The 15,504-nt window shown below is 37.9% G+C and overlaps 7 protein-coding genes across 8 annotated transcripts; 4 read left to right on the top strand and 3 right to left on the bottom strand.

The window, feature by feature from the left end:
- The first annotated feature begins 82 nt into the window (after window positions 1-82).
- LOC132202382 (uncharacterized) lies at window positions 83-1,584 on the top strand. The gene is made up of 4 exons (XM_059629254.1): window positions 83-357; window positions 416-613; window positions 834-1,229; window positions 1,345-1,584. The coding sequence occupies exons 1-4, from the start codon at window positions 343-345 to the stop codon at window positions 1,402-1,404; spliced, it is 669 nt and encodes a 222-aa protein (XP_059485237.1). The 5' UTR covers window positions 83-342; the 3' UTR covers window positions 1,405-1,584.
- Window positions 1,041-3,334, bottom strand: LOC132202381 (E3 ubiquitin-protein ligase RNF113A). 2 transcript variants are annotated; one of them, XM_059629253.1, is made up of 9 exons: window positions 3,174-3,334; window positions 2,990-3,111; window positions 2,639-2,730; window positions 2,361-2,579; window positions 2,193-2,297; window positions 2,021-2,132; window positions 1,774-1,963; window positions 1,489-1,715; window positions 1,041-1,412 (listed from the first exon to the last, which is right to left on the bottom strand). In XM_059629253.1, exons 2-8 carry the CDS (start codon window positions 3,096-3,098, stop codon window positions 1,523-1,525), a joined length of 1,020 nt encoding a protein of 339 aa, XP_059485236.1. In that variant the 5' UTR covers window positions 3,099-3,111; window positions 3,174-3,334; the 3' UTR covers window positions 1,041-1,412; window positions 1,489-1,522. The 2 variants fall into 2 exon arrangements, with proteins under 2 accessions (XP_059485236.1, XP_059485235.1); XM_059629252.1 differs by having other exon boundaries at window positions 1,317-1,715.
- A 49-nt stretch (window positions 3,335-3,383) lies between these two features.
- Window positions 3,384-4,574, top strand: LOC132202383 (26S proteasome non-ATPase regulatory subunit 9). The gene is made up of 4 exons (XM_059629256.1): window positions 3,384-3,566; window positions 3,622-3,722; window positions 3,883-3,985; window positions 4,038-4,574. Exons 1-4 carry the CDS (start codon window positions 3,551-3,553, stop codon window positions 4,160-4,162), a joined length of 345 nt encoding a protein of 114 aa, XP_059485239.1. The 5' UTR covers window positions 3,384-3,550; the 3' UTR covers window positions 4,163-4,574.
- LOC132202384 (probable dolichol-phosphate mannosyltransferase subunit 3) lies at window positions 4,409-5,354 on the bottom strand. Its single transcript, XM_059629257.1, has 4 exons — window positions 5,243-5,354; window positions 4,804-5,070; window positions 4,599-4,676; window positions 4,409-4,537 (listed from the first exon to the last, which is right to left on the bottom strand). The coding sequence occupies exons 2-4, from the start codon at window positions 4,963-4,965 to the stop codon at window positions 4,478-4,480; spliced, it is 300 nt and encodes a 99-aa protein (XP_059485240.1). The 5' UTR covers window positions 4,966-5,070; window positions 5,243-5,354; the 3' UTR covers window positions 4,409-4,477.
- On the top strand, window positions 5,289-6,429 carry LOC132202385 (uncharacterized). Its single transcript, XM_059629258.1, has 4 exons — window positions 5,289-5,363; window positions 5,603-5,654; window positions 6,054-6,118; window positions 6,224-6,429. Exons 2-4 carry the CDS (start codon window positions 5,618-5,620, stop codon window positions 6,347-6,349), a joined length of 228 nt encoding a protein of 75 aa, XP_059485241.1. The 5' UTR covers window positions 5,289-5,363; window positions 5,603-5,617; the 3' UTR covers window positions 6,350-6,429.
- A 581-nt stretch (window positions 6,430-7,010) lies between these two features.
- On the top strand, window positions 7,011-11,028 carry LOC132202662 (alpha-L-iduronidase). Its single transcript, XM_059629722.1, has 7 exons — window positions 7,011-7,188; window positions 7,888-8,034; window positions 8,162-8,642; window positions 9,110-9,189; window positions 9,245-9,544; window positions 10,009-10,473; window positions 10,765-11,028. Exons 1-7 carry the CDS (start codon window positions 7,061-7,063, stop codon window positions 10,949-10,951), a joined length of 1,788 nt encoding a protein of 595 aa, XP_059485705.1. The 5' UTR covers window positions 7,011-7,060; the 3' UTR covers window positions 10,952-11,028.
- Window positions 11,029-11,755: 727 nt separating this feature from the next.
- On the bottom strand, window positions 11,756-15,463 carry LOC132202663 (protein mono-ADP-ribosyltransferase PARP14-like). The gene is made up of 3 exons (XM_059629723.1): window positions 15,336-15,463; window positions 13,284-13,347; window positions 11,756-12,834 (listed from the first exon to the last, which is right to left on the bottom strand). Exon 3 carries the CDS (start codon window positions 12,811-12,813, stop codon window positions 11,809-11,811), a length of 1,005 nt encoding a protein of 334 aa, XP_059485706.1. The 5' UTR covers window positions 12,814-12,834; window positions 13,284-13,347; window positions 15,336-15,463; the 3' UTR covers window positions 11,756-11,808.
- Between the last annotated feature and the right edge of the window lie 41 nt (window positions 15,464-15,504).

Genomic DNA, 15,504 nt, shown 5'->3' with positions numbered 1-15,504 from the left:
TTAATCATAATGATTTAATTATTGCTGATTTATTTGTAGAACATCTCAATTGATCACTTGTCAAACACAAGATACACTCTCGACAAAAGCCGATACAGTGAAATTTAAGCTCCTCTGGTGGAATATGCCCAGGCGCTGCGTGCTGTTATGCAAAAAGCCGCCGCCGCAGACCTGTGCAAAACGACCGGCTATTCGACACCCTCAACCTTGCCCCACAATTGGAATTGCATTCGCATCCGTAACATCTTTGATGTAACATTGCGACTAGAGAAAGTGCTCTCGGGAGTATAAAAAGATGCATCCCTGCCTAGAAGGCATTCAGTCATCCACCACCTGAACAACATGGCAAGCAAAGTTGTGAGTTGTGCAGAATTATAAAAAGTTTTTCTCATTAACAAGAACAAAAAATTCTCAGATTTTTGCGATCGTTCTGGGCTTCGCTGCCGTGGCTTACTCGATGCCTGCAGCCTCCCTCGTTAACATCAATCAGCCCGAGTACCAGCTCTCCCTCAATTACTTCAACCAAAACGCAGTCGAAGATGTCGAAGGACCTACGACCACTGCCGAGAACCTTGTACCTGAAAAATCTGCTGAGCAGCCCACCATCAATAATGTGAGTATACATTTTAATTATAATTTTATGGTAGTTTAAACATAAATTAAAGATAGTAACTTATTATTTCTCTGCAATTGGTATTTTTTCATATTAATCAGTGATTTTCTTTTCTATTTATTTTGCACGAAAGTTTAAAATTCCTTCATTATTCCTTCATTCTAATAACTTTTTTTTGGTGTAAAAAACCTGGACATTTTGAACACAAATTTATATCCAGGCCCAAGAGACCCCTGTTGAGAACGAGCCAACCGAAGAAGATGCCCCTTCAACCGAGGCGATCCCTGCCGATCACGAACTCAAGCAACAGATCACCACCCTGAACAACGGTGCCGTCCGATATGCCTACCAGGGCCAGACCCAGCATGACGAGCAGTCCAGCAGCCGCGTCAGCCACTCGATGGTGCGCAACGGCCCCACCGCTCCCCCTGCCCCTGAAACACCCTACCACAAGATGAACCTGCTGCCCGCCACCAAGAGAGGAGAGGTCCTTGCCTACCACGCAGGAGTTGCTGCCACCAACGCCATCTCCTACCAGCAGCACCTGCCACCTCTGCCTCCCCTGACCCCTGCCGAGGCACGTATCTTCCGCGAGCAAATCTTCACCGTCAATGTTGTAAGTGCAAATTTTAATTTGGAAAGAGATTTCTAAATTTTAAACCATAGACCAGTTTCCAATGGATTTCATCATTAGAATTAAATGATTTTGAGTCACATTTTTTTACTTTCAGGCTGCTCCCCAATATGGCTATGGATACACGGTGCGTGGAATCGAACACCCCCAACAGTAGAAATTGTACTAAATTATATTATTTATGATGGAACTTGCAGATGATGAAATAAATATATATTGTTTATAAGAGCATAAATCTTACTTTTTCATTACGTCTGAAAAACACAGTCCCTCTGTCAATCAGAATCTTCAGCAGATTCGTCAGATTTCTGTTGAGCCTTTTCTTGCTGACCTTGTTCTCCGGCCATTCTCTCAATGATTTCGTTTGCCGGCTTGAAGACTCCTCCAGTCTGAGCGTTGCACACGGCGCACTTTGAAGACTTCTTGTAGTTGTCCAGGAAACACTTCTCACAAAAGTAATGTTTGCACCTATAAAGTAGATTATAATCATTTCAATTTAAATTCAATTATCATTAAAATAATTTACTTGGAAACCACTGGATTTTTGAAAGAATCCCTGCAAATCCAGCACTTGAAGGGCAACTCCTCTTCGTCGGAGTGGATTTCATACTTGGACGCATCTTCGTCATCTGCCCCGTAAGTACCTTCAGCAGACTCGCGCTCTAATTGCCAGCCGAACTTGTAGTCTGAGCGGTCGTGCAAGAATTTGCAGCTGTCTGTTGGAAAGATATTAGCTGAATAATTTGAAAGCAGGTAACTTCAAATGGGTTTGCCTCCAAAGCCGCAATAGCCAGTCTCCTTATAGTCTTTGCAAATGTCAGGCTGGTAGTCCCATCTCACTGTTGCTCTCAAATTGGCAGGAGCTCGAATCGGACCTTTCCGAACCTAAGCAGTTGGGTTTAAAAAGTTAATAAAATCAATTAAACTACATAATTTTAAACTCACTGATCCACTGGCAGCATTTCCTTGGGCCGTGTCTTTCTTTTCATAGTACTGCGCGTAATTTGCCATTCCTCGGTAAATTTTGTCATCTTCTTTTCCTTTCAATTCCTTTCAGAGAAAAAAAATAATCTTAATATTTTTATTAGAGGCTTTAAATGAAAATCAACCTACTTTATTCACAGCAAGAGATCTCTCGTAAATGGCCTGAGCATCCTTGGAAAAATCCGTTTCCGTCTCTAGAGTTGCCGTTGCTCCCTGATCATTTGGCCCTTCGTTTGTGGCAGCGCCTCTCGATTTGTACTGAACACCAACAACGCTTTCTTCCTCACTTTCGCTTGTACTGGAGTCATTGCCAACTTTTTGCTTTGTCTTGGCCTTGGCTATGTTCGACTGCAATAACATTTTATCACAATTTCAATCATCAAATTTTGCAAGTGATAAAAAGTTACCCTTTGAACAAGAGGATTTCCGAGTCTCCGTCGTTTTTGGTTTCGCACAACTTGGGATTCGTCCCCGCTTCCATCACTTTCAGCACTGGACGCTGCAAATTTAATACACGTTTAAGATTTTGACTGACTTTTTATTCATCAAACTATAAGCTATACATCCTTAATTTAGCATTATTTTCAAGAGCAAGATTGCTGCAATAAATAAATTAATATGCACAAAATATAACCACTAGAAAAATAAATGAATAAATGACGGAAATTATGTGTTAAAACTCAAATATTTACACACTCAATACAATTATTCGACAACCTCTCAAGCTGCTCTCAAGGATATGAGATAAAAAATCTTACCACTTTTTTCAGCGTCGCTGTCTTGACGCTTTCGTGCGACAGCTTTCCTGTTAACTTTCTTAAAAATGAAAGGAACGTTAGGTTTTTCCTCAACTTGTTCGTCAGACATTCTTCTGGAAGATCTGTAATTTATAAAATATTATAAAAATTGCATATTTTTTTTAATGATGGATTGACTTCGAACCTGATATTTGTTTTAAAACACTTAAAACATCAAAGTCCGGCCTTAACGAGTTTAATTTCGACCAAATTTTTTGTTTCTGGAGAAAATTCTTGTTGTTGTTGACAATCAGCGGCAAAATTCCATTCCTGAACTCCTATTGGTTGATAGACGTGGCTACGTCATAGACCTGAGTTATCTCATTGGCTGATAGGTGGCAGTGGTCGACTCTCAGCAGCCTTCCGCAAAATTTTATTCGGAAATTTGAAAACAAGACGTCGAGAAGAGCGCAGAAACTCACAATTTTACACTTTGTTTCTTCAAACCTTCGCAATCGAAAAACGGATAAAGCACTGCGCGATCTCCTTTATTTTCTTTCAAAGACTTCAAGAGTGAGCAATATGAACCGTCAAACTGGTGATTAATTAACTTCGTTTAACAAATTTGTGAAATTAACCCATTTTCCTCTCAGATGAGTCTGCAGATTCTGCCAGGAACGCGGTCTTGCAGCTTATGAAACAAAAAGAGGCAATCGAGGCGGAGATAAAATGTTTCCACGACATCCTACGAACGGTGAAAAATTAACGTCATCTGAAAAATATTAAATTCCCTTCTTTGTTGTTAAATTTAGTTAGACACAAAATTTAATTACCACACGGCTAAAATTTATAATACATATATTGATAGCTTAATTTTAAGCATTTGTATTATTGTGTGCAATACATATTTTTAGAATGGAAACGTTGGGATGCACGGAACCCTTGTTGATGGTGAGGATTTTCCGAGGAACGACATTGACGTTTATCAAGTACGACATGCCAGGAACAAAATCATCCGTAAATTAATATTTTCAAAAAATTGCGGATTGTATTTTAAAATTGCTTAAAGGTTTGCAAAATGATCACAAGGCAGTCATGAAGGAAATCGAAGCTGGACTGCACAACTTCCACTCAGAGGTCAAGAAGACGGGGCCTGCCTCGACATGCCCTTTCGATAAAAGTCCGAGTCGCTAAAATTTGGCAAAACGCATTTTTCTGAGGAGCAGATTCAGACTGGAGCCACCAGGCCTTAGTTAGATCTACAGATTTGGTACTGTGTGCAAGTTAATTTTAAGTTTTGGTTGAGCAATAATTTTAGCCTTTGAACATTTTCTGCAAGATGGTTTCAAAATTTAAATGTTATTCCATGCAATTCCATTATGTATATTGAAATTTCTCACATCTTCAAAGGAAATCATTTCCATTTAAAAAAATTTAACCTGACAAAAATATTTTATTTGATTTCAACATCAGAACATGAGTAGTTAGTGTGTATATAATTGTGATGGACTATTCTTCAGTGTCAATTAATTTATTCTTCTTCAAAAATTCTTTTGCTTCAGCTATGTCCTGAAAAAACAAATAATTAAACACAAGTTATTAATGAAATTAAAAAAAAAAATTATTTCACCTTTTTCAAATCCTCTGATGCTTCTGTGCAGTCATTAAAATATAACGTTTTCCACAGAACAGTAAAAACGGCATACAACTGAAAAAATGATAAGAAAAAGTAAATTAATTTACTAACATTTTTTTTTTAATCTCAGGGTAATGTAGTTTTTTTTATATTTGAGTAAGGCAAAAATGTATTGGTGAGAAATATTAGTTGCTCTCACCCCTAGAGCTATGACTGCCAGGAACGGTAAAAGAATGATGAGCTGTACAAAAGGTGAACCCTGGTCCTGGAATGGCTTATCCTTGAGTGCCGTGTAGGTCACGGTGGCCCACAAAACGCCAGCAGGCACCAAAATCTGCAGCCACTGCATGAGCATCGTCATCTTGCTGCGTCTATCCCGTGCAGCGCTGTTGTTAAAAAAATTCCTCGACTTCGGACCAAAAGAGACACGTCAAAACAATTATGGAGAGGATTTTGCCGGCTTCACCTATTGCAATAAAATTTTAATTTTAAGAAATAATCAAACAATACTGTAGATTGGTGATTTTATCAAATATGATTTTATCTACTAAAAAAAATTAGCCTTCTTTTTAAAGATAACTTGAATCCACGAAAAAAATACAAGTAACAAGTATGTAGTAAATTAAAAATAAACAAACATGACGTTTCTTCCTTTGACGGCCAAAGAGGGGGTGTGGTTTTTAAAACTTTGTTTTCGTTACGCCCACTTTATACGATCGTAAAATTTCGACTTTCGTGTTGTGTTTCCCGTGCGTAGAGGTGAGATAATTTATTTTATCCTCGATCATCTTCTTTAAATTATGTGAATTGTAATATTTTATGAATTCATCGCGTTCATAAATATCTCTTTTAATGTTTCGCACAATTAGTTTTTGTGTCGTTCGCGTATTCATCGTTAAATTCACTACGAAAAGCTAGCGATCCCGTCGTTTCTCATTTTGCCAGCATGTTTCTTGTTTACAACCTCTGACTGAAAAGTTGTTCTTATTTTATTTCAGAAATCTTAACAAATCATGGCAAAGTCGAAGAACCACACGGCGCACAACCAGCGTAAGTATAAATGAAGATTTTGTTCATCGCAATTTATTTCCCAATTCCTTGATTTTTTCTTAGTCTTTTAGTTTTAGAAAAATAATTTTTTCTGGCCTCTGGGCCTTTTAATGCATGTTGGTAAAAACTCTAAACAAAAGCGGCTTGTCAGAGTTGTAAATGTAAATGGACCATAAATAAATTAGGATACAACTTTTGTTGGCATCACAGTTTAATTTTGACGAAATAAATAATTTTGCATTGTTTTACAATTATGTACATAAAAAAATTATATTTTCATTGACAATCATTTGAAGAGTTATTTGTCTCCCGTATTTTTGCACTGGAGCTTATGCATTATAATTATAATTTCCAGTGAAATTGGTGGATTTTAATAAAAACCTTTATTTTAATTTATAGACCGTAAGGACCACAGAAATGGAATCAAGAAGCCCAAGAGGTTCAGAAGCGATCACACCCGTGGCGTAAGTTGAAATATCCAAATCTTTTCAGTTTTTTAATTTTATTTAATAGTCTCTTATATATGGTGCAGAAAAAAACTCATTCAAATTTGTTCACATTTTTTGCAGGTTGACTCCAAATTCCTGAAGAACCTTAAATTTTCCCGCAAGCACAACCTGAAGCCAGCCCAGCAGCTGAAGAGGGCCGCTGAGAGAGCAGCAGCCAGAACGCAGAAGGCTCCACAGAAAAAATAATTTCCCTCTGGACGTTTGACTTCAAAAAGAATGCTTCTGTGTTAATATAAGGATGACCATTAAATACCAAATTTTGGTTATACATGAGTTTTACCTACTGAAAATACACATCTCTTGAATTACTTGGGAAAATGATTTTAAGTTTGAGTCAATTAGGAATGAAATAATATCGAAAGTATTTAAAATAATTATTACTCGTGGGCAAATTTTAACTGACAATTCCTTATTAAATACTTTATCCACTTTTTGAATTCTTAAACAACAAAGTCGGCATTTCTCTCTGAAGAGTTAAAAACCATTATAAATATGAATTATGCCTCAAGTTTTAAGTTCCGAGTTGGTCCCAAGCACAGAGTTGTACCAATTTCTAACTGTGGTCCCAAGTTCTCGTTGAATTGTTTATATATATTTTCTATAGATGGCACCACCTCGCAGATTTTGCCAAAATGCGCGGGATGTACTTCTTGGGTTATATAAAGTATATAAAGCTCAATAAGCCAAAACTGCACTAAAATGTTAATTTAAATTGCCTGTTAAAATAGAAAACTGCCATTTCAAAAGATTCAAGCATGGAGAGAAATTTGTTTTCTTGATTATGCATTTCTGGCGATGACGAGTGCTTTTGCTGATGCGTTGCTTTGGTTGTTGACAAAGCAGTATTCAAAATTAATCAAGGGACCTTCGACCTCTTGATCAGCCACACAACTACAAATGATGCTGCTTTTACTGCTTGTGTCGTTGTTGCTGGGGATTGGCGGCGCCCTGAAAATAGACCTGCAAACTCCTGACGGAGATAATGTGCGGCCGCTCCCTCACATATGGACTTCAACGGGATTTAGGTGAGATCCTCTTTTTATGCCGTCAATTTTTAGGAAATAACAAAGTAATAATTAAATTAATTTTTTCTATTTTCTATTGAGCGGTTTCAATGAAATAAAATAAGTTGCCAGCAAAAAGTCTGGGCTGGAAAAAGCTTTTGATTCGACTACATAATTGTTTGAAGGCTGCTGCCAGCTGCCCATGACTAATGTAATGTAGGGGTAGCTCTTAGACTAAACAGTCTGTGGGGTAGCTATAGCTCATGACATTGTGCCGGTCAGTTCAATAACGAAGGGTGGTTTGGCCAAGACATATCGATTGAGCAAATGAGCACTTTTTTCAAACATATTACACCAAGTCCTGATGTTTTTGTGAGTGGACGCGATATTTTGATCAGCATTAATTTTTGTTTATTATTACTTTTTATTTGTCCACTGCATATAGTCATCGCGTCTAAACTAAATTTGATATTATTGTTAATAATCCACGTTAATTATGTGCAAGTAAATGTGCTAAATTACTATTTTGTGTAAACTTCAAATAAATTTGTATTAGTTACTCTCTGTTGCACATCATAAAACTGCAATCCGCGGAAGTTCCGCACAATTTTGTAAAAAAAAACGCAATTTTTTTCACAACTAAAAATGTGTATGAAAAATTAAAAGGCAACCTTTTACGGCAAACTTCAATTTAAAACTAACTTAATGAATGAATCATAGCCCGGAGTTACGAAATACAACAAATTGGACGTGGCCACTGGACTTGACTAAGGACGAGAACCACGGATTGGCGATAATTGGCTCGTTGCGCTATGGTGCTTTAACTCATGTGCGAATCCACTGGCTTCTGGACTTTGTAAATGCTAGGTAAAATAAACACATTGAACAAAAGTAAAAAAAAAATTAGATTCAAAGTTTTGAATAAAATAGAACTTAATTCTGATAAAATTCATTTATTTAAAAATAAATTAGAAACTAATTATATATTTAAAAGTGAAATTCCCGGTGATGAAAAACACGTCACCTTCAATTTTACCACGTTGGACTCGACGGTGGCGCATCTTCGGCGCCACAACCTGCGCCCTGCTTTTGAGCTCATGGGCAATCCTACGGGCGGGACGTTCATCAGCAAGATTCACCGCCGTCGACTGCGCGACCTTTTGCTCAAAATGACCGCGCGTTACCAGGCAGCGTACGGCGCCAACGAGACGCGGCTCTGGCGCTGGGAAACGTGGAACGAGCCCGACCTTCGTCAGTACTGGAACCAGACCGTGCCTGCGTACTTTGCTTACTTCCGGGCCGTCGTCGACGCGCTCAGAGATGCAGGACTGCGGGTCGGAGGACCGGCAGGAATTTTTCGGCCGCGCCACCGCATCTGCTGGGAGGTGCTTGACGAGGTGGCGAAAACTACGAATCCGCAAGACGTACTTTCTTTTCTCTCATTTCATCATAAGGGAAGCGAAAGTGCTGATCAGGTAATAAGAAGAAGCATAAAGAAAAACTACCTTGAATTTAATAAAATATATTACATTAAATAAAAAAAGGTATTTAACAAAAACATTTTGGTAAATATAACGTCAAAAAATTAATCAACTCATCAGTTTTACCTATAAACATAATATAATTCGATATAATTTAATAAATCAATTTTAAAATGTCTTGCAAAAAAAAAAACAGTAAATTTATAAATAAGTTAGTTTAAGTTTTGTAGCTAATAACTAATAATTTATAAATTGCTATATATATTTTTTTTAATTGCAAACTTTTGATTCTTGTGGTTTAATAACTAATTAAAATATTTAATATTCCATAATTTAAGAAAAGTCAAAGATCACTAATGAAAAATTTAAAAAAAAAAATTATTTTGATATTCTTATAAAACAATTTTTTTTTTTTAAATTATTATTTTTGAACTAAAATTTGTAATTACGTGTGTTTTAAGGTCATCCTAGGAACGCGAGCTGTTATTAAAGAAATCCGTGCTCGCTACCCTAAACTCGGAAATCTCTCCATCACCAATGAGTTGAGTCAAATTTGTACTTCATCTCAAAATTGATCATTTTATATACAATTATAGTGAAGCTGACCCATTAAGCGGGTGGTGGAAACCTCGCGAGTGGCGCGCCGACGTGCGATACGCGGCGATGGTGGTGCGGACGGCCGGACGTCTCCTGGACGACGTCTCTTTTCTTAGCAACGACAACGCGTTTCTTCCGCAGGCGCCGCACTTTTTCACGCAGCGCACGCTTTTAGCTCGATTTCGCGAGTCGGACAATTCGACCCACTTTTTTCTCAAGCCAGTGGCCGTCAGCTTGGCTTTGCTGTCTCTACTGGGCGACAAACGCATTGAATCTACCACCAGTATTGACGATGACCGGTGCAAATCTAATTTTTTAATTATAACAATTATAATATTGATGAGCCATAAAAAGATAACCAAGAAATGTCTGATATAATTACAAATTTAATTAAAAGGGATTAAAAAATTTACCATCTGCCACCCACTACAGGCTAGGACAGCTGTTCCAACTAATTCCAGGTCTTATCAACTAGCCTGAGGATATATTATACTCACACACATTTCGAGTCACTCCCTTGCGCGCGGAATCTTTTTATGGCCCCTAAATTAGAGGGAGTGGTTTTTTGCTATTTTCAAATACAAAATGTATTTTTTAATTATTTAAATTGAAGAAAAACAATATTTTGCGTTACTAATCCTCCAGAACTAAAAATGTTATTATTTAATTTAATCAGTTTTTTTAGACCATAATTAATTCTTTCTCAAAATACCTGTTAATATTATACAGGAAAATCCCTTTTAAAAAATGTTTTAATTTTTAGTTTGACAATTATATCCGGCGCCTGTTGGAGCGATGCAGAAGACTTTGAGGGCGCCACGATAATTTCTTTCGGCGACGAGACAAAAGCAGATTTCAAGGAAAGCATCAGTGTGGACCTGCCGCTGCGTTGCGTGGGCGCCCGATGCGTTGACGTCCGCTACACCGTCTTCCTCCTCGACAACGCCCGCACGAATCCGTGGCGCGTTTGGCGCGACGCCGGCAGCCCCAGCACGCCGGAAACCGCCCTGAGACGTCGCATGCGAGACGCGCAGGGTCCGTATCGGGCGGTGGCGTCGGCGCCGCTTACGCCGCGTCTCTCGTTGACGCTGCGTCTGCCGAGCGTGGCCCTCGTCCAAGTCTGCAGTCGCAGGGACGCCTTGCCCAGGGCTCCGACCAACCTGGAAACTCTCCAACCTGCGCCGGGGGAAACCCTCTTACTTTGGAGCGACCAAGACGTTGGAACTAGGCAAGTCAATTTTTTCGTGCGCGCAAATATTTATTTCAATTATTTTATTCAAAAATAAGACGGCTCTACCAGTTTCGGTCACAGACTGCGGTGCCCCTATTTCATGAGCAAACGCGCTGCTCGCTGACTAACACATACGGAACTGGTAGAGCAATCTGTTTATTTAATGCAAAAACCATTTTTCATCGTGGAAAAATGTAATGTTTTAATTTCTGCAGTAAGATCTTGTAATTGTAAACCATTTACTTTGAAATTCGAATTTGATTAAACTTCTTTGTAAAATTTTTTTAGGTGTCTTTTGGGCTATGAGGTGCAAGGTCGGAGTGGTTTTGACGGCGACTGGCGCACCCTGACGCACGGTTCCATCCTGACGCAATGGCACCATGCAGGCTCCGAACAGGAGTATCGCGTCAGAGCTGTGGACTTGTGGGGCAGGAATGGAACTTTCTCCGCTTTATTAAGGCCGGCAACTTATTAATTTTTACTTTCAAATGAAAATTATAGCATGTTAGGATAATTGAAATAAACAATTAAATTTTCAATTAATCATCTGAGAAAATTAGTTTTGCGTTTTTACCTCTGAAGCTCCACACCAAAACTATTAAATAATAAAAATAAAAATGAGTAGTGCAAGCGGTCAAAAAGGAACATCCCTACGGCCGCGAAGTGAAGTTGATGTGATTCCAGAGAGGTAAAAGAATTAAGCTGAGGGGAGAAAAAGGCAAACGTGACTAATACAATCGGGTGTTGAAGTCCCGTGCGCGGATAGCCAGAAGTTTCAGGTTTCACATAATTTATAGTCATAATCAAAAATTCATTGAGAGTTAAAAGTTAAAATCGCCTGAAATATTTGACAGGAGCAACCTGTTTTACGTAAACGTTTCGCAGGTTGCCTATAATCACCCATCCTATGATAATAAACAGTAATATTACCGACCAAATTTCTCTGGCTGTGAATGCTAAATTTGAAAAAAAAAATGGCTAGAGTAACTAGTGGTTTTTTTATATATGATTTTAATTGTCAAATATGAAATTTTACAATGAAATTAAAAAAAGGAGCTGTAGATTATCATAGTTGAAACTAATTAACTGAATTATTTGCTATTTAGTAGGTCAAGTTTCTTATTCTAAATAATAAAAATGCATCTGCATGAATTATACATATGTACGATTAGGCAATAGGTAACAAAACTAGACATGGGAGGTAAAATGTTTTCAATATAAATTATTTATTACAAAATTCTATATTGCTAAAATATTTACAAAACAAAATTGAGAAGATTTCCACTTTCAGTCGATCACTTAAATAATTATTCATAGTTAGTCCATCAATAATTAGCTTTTAAACTTGTTTTGTGGTGTCAAGTGAATGAGGAGGACCGGGTAAAACTCGTTGTCGTGGTACTTAACGATTATGGAGCGTCCGTTTGTGGTGGTGTCGCAGGCTGGCTCGGGCAGTTCCGTGTCCTCCGAGCCCACCGACATGCGGCCCACCAGCGTCTTGGTCAGAAGGACGCAGCGTCCTCCGTTCCGGGCGTACAGCTCGCTGAAGTGGGCGCTGTACGTGAAATAGACGCCCTTGCCAGAGCGGTGACCCACACTTGACCCGGCCAGGCGGTAGTTGAAGTTGTTCTTGATGATGCTGTAGACGTTTTTGCCGCTGGTGCCGTGAAAAAGGAAATGCTCGGCGCTGTTGTGCATCTTCTCACAGTCCATCCTCTTCAGCTGGTAAATGAGCCACAGGTATGGGTTCTCGACTTTCTCGATCATCTGCACCCGACCTTCGAAGGCCCTGTGGATTCTTTCGAAGGACTGGTGCTCCATGTTGACCTCTCGCCGAATGACCTCAAACTCATTGAATTCCTCCACACACACCCTGGACCAGTCTTCAGGTAGCAAACTCTGCAACTCTGCGTTCGAAAAGCTCTTTGTAGGGTAGGCCTGCAGGAAGTTGAGGTTTTCGGTGTTTTCTTTGACCGGGGCTTCTTTGACTTTTGTGAAGACGGAAGTGGTACATTTCACCAAACTTCGAATGAAACTTTTCTTCTTCTGGTTGATCTTGGAAAGTTTCCTCTTGAAATTTTGCCGGAGCAGTCCGATGGGCTTAGGCCTTTTTGGGGTGAGTGGCCTTCTGAACTGCATGGGTGGGACGTGTTGTGTTGGGGGTTGCTGAGGACCAGTTTGACAAAGACGCTCTTCGTAGAAAAACTGGCTGTGCTGCGGGATGTGGTCATTATGGAATGCGCCCATCCAAGATTGCAAGGATTCTCTAAAAACGGGCGACTCCCAAACGGGCGGCTTCATCGGAAAAGGATGCATTGGTTCACAGGAGCTGTACATGCTACCCGCTACAAAAGGCTCCTGAAACATAAATAAAATAAATTAAATATTCAGATTATTAATAAATACAAAAATAAAAAAATTATTTAGCGTTCCATTATTATTTTTCTTATGAACTAAAAAAAATACATATTATATAAGTAACAAAAATGAGCTTCAAGCATGATTTTAAAACTTTAAACCTGTTGCTATTTATTCGCAGTTTGCACTAACTATCGATGTCAATTTCAAATCATTGAGTTTTCCACACAAATTAATTAAAATCTTAAAGGAAAAACATTCATAATGTATAAAAAAAAACACCGAAATTGATAATTATCCTTCTATTAATGTACGATTAATTATTTTCTTAAATTTAGTCTAAGTCCATTATATATTTTCAGTATGTAACGGAGTAAGGCAATCAAATTACAGAGTTTGAAGAGCTATTTGTTTCACTAAAAAATTTATTAAGGAAAAGAAAAACTCACCAATTAAAATCAATAAAATTCAAGTTGTCTGCAACGGACTTGCACAACGTCCTGTCAAGATTTTCTGCAAGCAAAGAACAATAACTGAACATTATTATACAACTTCAAAATGTTATGCTGAGGTTGCAATAATTTGAATTAATCGCAATAGCGCAACACAAAACATTTAATATTTATTCTTCTCTGTCGATACACACATTTTAAATTGGAAAAAAAGAGCAGCAGAGGTTTACAACTAGCAGTTCTGCTGATACTAAAACGTCTGACATCAAAAGAGACTTGGCCGCTGCAGTTAACTTTTTATCCAATGCGCGGGAGCAAGAATAAAAATAAATGCACGAATTTTCCCTACAGCAAACATAATCTTGTCTCACTTAAATTTTTTTTGAAAATTAAAATTTTTTTTTAATAAACCCGGCAGGTGTATTAATTACATATTGCGCAATATTAGATGACGAAATTCGAAATTTGCCCGCAATGAAAAAGTTTAAAAAATATGAATGCGCGCACCGATATTTTGATCACTTTGATTGAATAAAAATTAGTCTTTACTCTTTTTTTAAAGATAAACTGGAATCAGCAAATTTTTGTCTGAGTAATTTGTCGACCAATATATATAATAATTACCAGCGACACTTAATCCCTCCAAATTTTCCGGAGCTCAATTTTCCGCGACATTGACGCTTTGTCAGCTAGAATTTGGGAGATGCCTCTCACTAAAGGGTTTATGAAATGCGCGACCATCAGGCCGCAGATTTTGGCTCCCCTAATTCCAAGTCAAGAGAAGACATTTGGCGACACCAAAACAAAATCGTTTGTGCGCCTGGCGAGGCAATTTAGGCCATTTAGGCGATACGAGTGTGGAAAATTCTCCCTCTAAAAGCGCGCGTCGCTCCTGTTTATATCTCAAAAGGGGGACGGAAAATGCAGCAGATCTATTTCTTTGACCAACAAAACACAAACTGCACAGACGCTCTTTGCTCATCGAGATTGACTTTACAATAGTATTTTAAAAGAAGAATAATTTGCGCGACCCCTTCAATCAGAATGGCGCCGTCGAAGTTGGCATTTTAATTAATATTTTATTTACATAATTGGCATAATTGTGATGAAGCAATGAATAGTGAGACTGAAAACATAATTAATCAATACTTAATTATTCTATTTTCTACATAAAATTTGCATTATGAAAATGTAAAAATAATTGTTCGGATAAAAAAAAATTATATAAATTTTTTTAACCCAAATTCGTATTCCAAATAATATTTTTCATGAAATAGCCGATGAAGATAATGCAGAGGGATACTTTATTCAAATTAAATTAGTACCTGCCATGAATTAATTGGGTCAGCAGGAACAGGAGTTGATCGGCTCGGATATAAAACCTGTGGCTCGAGAAAACTGTTGATATCGCGCCTTATATTTCTTCCGCCACGGGTAATTTTGCAACCCAGACATAGGAATCAACGCACAGCTACCATACAAACTATGTAGACAACGATGTCAAAATTCAGCAACAGTAAAATTTAAAATTATTATTGCAGGTGCCACCCTCAGGAGAGATCTTTGCCTTTGGTCTTTCTTCCATATCTCCCAATCAAAACAAATTCAGATAATTTATGTTTTGCAAGTTGATTAAAAATTTCTCCCAACCATTTTTTTTTTTTTATTCGATTCTTTGTAACTGTTAGGAAAAAATTGATATATTCAACAATAAATTATAAATGGAATTGAAAATTTTAATTTCCTGGGATTGTAGGTAGAGTTTCGAACGCGCACGGATGCAATAAATAAAAATGAAGTTTTGATGCGATTACAATGAGTACAATATAGCATTTAAGTAATTATAAGAAAACAGGCATAAAAATAAATCATTTTTTCTCTATTTCCATGATTTTTTTTCTCTTTTCAAATTTGTTGCGACCGAGAAGAATAAATAATACAATATGATTTTAAAGTAATACACAATTCCTGGGTCAAAATTTTTGTAGTCTGAATAATTATTATTCAAGATGATTTAAATAATATCATGTATAAACACTAGGCACTTACTTGCTAATTTTCAGCTGTGGGAAGTAGAGAGTCTCCGAGAAAAATTCAGGCAGTTTAGAAACCACGCAGAACACGGAACAGATGCGCAGCAGCTAGGAAGCGCGACCCGCTCTGCTCTCCTTTCCAAAGCCAACTGATTCCAGATTCCAGAGTGCAGAGTCCTCGACGC

Source organism: Neocloeon triangulifer, unplaced genomic scaffold, assembly GCF_031216515.1.
Source record: "Neocloeon triangulifer isolate White Clay Creek 2 clone unplaced genomic scaffold, ASM3121651v1 ptg000015l, whole genome shotgun sequence".
NCBI lineage: Eukaryota > Metazoa > Arthropoda > Insecta > Ephemeroptera > Baetidae > Neocloeon > Neocloeon triangulifer.
This window is presented reverse-complemented; position numbering and strand designations above follow the sequence as displayed.

What these genes read in the sequence shown, in the direction of transcription:
- LOC132202662 (XM_059629722.1), top strand. Translation starts at nt 7,061, where the DNA reads ATGATGCTGCTTTTACTGCTTGTGTCGTTGTTGCTGGGGATTGGCGGC. An exon ending in GAAGCGAAAGTGCTGATCAG is followed by an intron (nt 8,643 to 9,109) that starts GTAATAAGAAGA and finishes GTGTGTTTTAAG; the next exon opens with GTCATCCTAGGAACGCGAGC. An exon ending in AATCTCTCCATCACCAATGA is followed by an intron (nt 9,190 to 9,244) that starts GTTGAGTCAAAT and finishes ATACAATTATAG; the next exon opens with TGAAGCTGACCCATTAAGCG.
- LOC132202385 (XM_059629258.1), top strand. Translation starts at nt 5,618, where the DNA reads ATGGCAAAGTCGAAGAACCACACGGCGCACAACCAGC. An exon ending in CCACACGGCGCACAACCAGC is followed by an intron (nt 5,655 to 6,053) that starts GTAAGTATAAAT and finishes TTTAATTTATAG; the next exon opens with ACCGTAAGGACCACAGAAAT. An exon ending in GAAGCGATCACACCCGTGGC is followed by an intron (nt 6,119 to 6,223) that starts GTAAGTTGAAAT and finishes CATTTTTTGCAG; the next exon opens with GTTGACTCCAAATTCCTGAA.
- LOC132202382 (XM_059629254.1), top strand. An exon ending in AGCAGCCCACCATCAATAAT is followed by an intron (nt 614 to 833) that starts GTGAGTATACAT and finishes ATTTATATCCAG; the next exon opens with GCCCAAGAGACCCCTGTTGA. An exon ending in AAATCTTCACCGTCAATGTT is followed by an intron (nt 1,230 to 1,344) that starts GTAAGTGCAAAT and finishes TTTTACTTTCAG; the next exon opens with GCTGCTCCCCAATATGGCTA.
- LOC132202383 (XM_059629256.1), top strand. An exon ending in TCCACGACATCCTACGAACG is followed by an intron (nt 3,723 to 3,882) that starts GTGAAAAATTAA and finishes ACATATTTTTAG; the next exon opens with AATGGAAACGTTGGGATGCA. An exon ending in TGCCAGGAACAAAATCATCC is followed by an intron (nt 3,986 to 4,037) that starts GTAAATTAATAT and finishes AATTGCTTAAAG; the next exon opens with GTTTGCAAAATGATCACAAG.
- LOC132202663 (XM_059629723.1), bottom strand. Translation starts at nt 12,813, where the DNA reads ATGTACAGCTCCTGTGAACCAATGCATCCTTTTCCGATGAAGCCGCCC.
- LOC132202381 (XM_059629253.1), bottom strand. Translation starts at nt 3,098, where the DNA reads ATGTCTGACGAACAAGTTGAGGAAAAACCTAACGTTCCTTTCATTTTT. An exon ending in GAAATGCTGCCAGTGGATCA is followed by an intron (nt 2,133 to 2,192) that starts GTGAGTTTAAAA and finishes CCAACTGCTTAG; the next exon opens with GTTCGGAAAGGTCCGATTCG. An exon ending in AAAAATCCAGTGGTTTCCAA is followed by an intron (nt 1,716 to 1,773) that starts GTAAATTATTTT and finishes TCTACTTTATAG; the next exon opens with GTGCAAACATTACTTTTGTG.
- LOC132202384 (XM_059629257.1), bottom strand. Translation starts at nt 4,965, where the DNA reads ATGACGATGCTCATGCAGTGGCTGCAGATTTTGGTGCCTGCTGGCGTT. An exon ending in TGGCAGTCATAGCTCTAGGG is followed by an intron (nt 4,677 to 4,803) that starts GTGAGAGCAACT and finishes TCATTTTTTCAG; the next exon opens with TTGTATGCCGTTTTTACTGT. An exon ending in CATCAGAGGATTTGAAAAAG is followed by an intron (nt 4,538 to 4,598) that starts GTGAAATAATTT and finishes TTGTTTTTTCAG; the next exon opens with GACATAGCTGAAGCAAAAGA.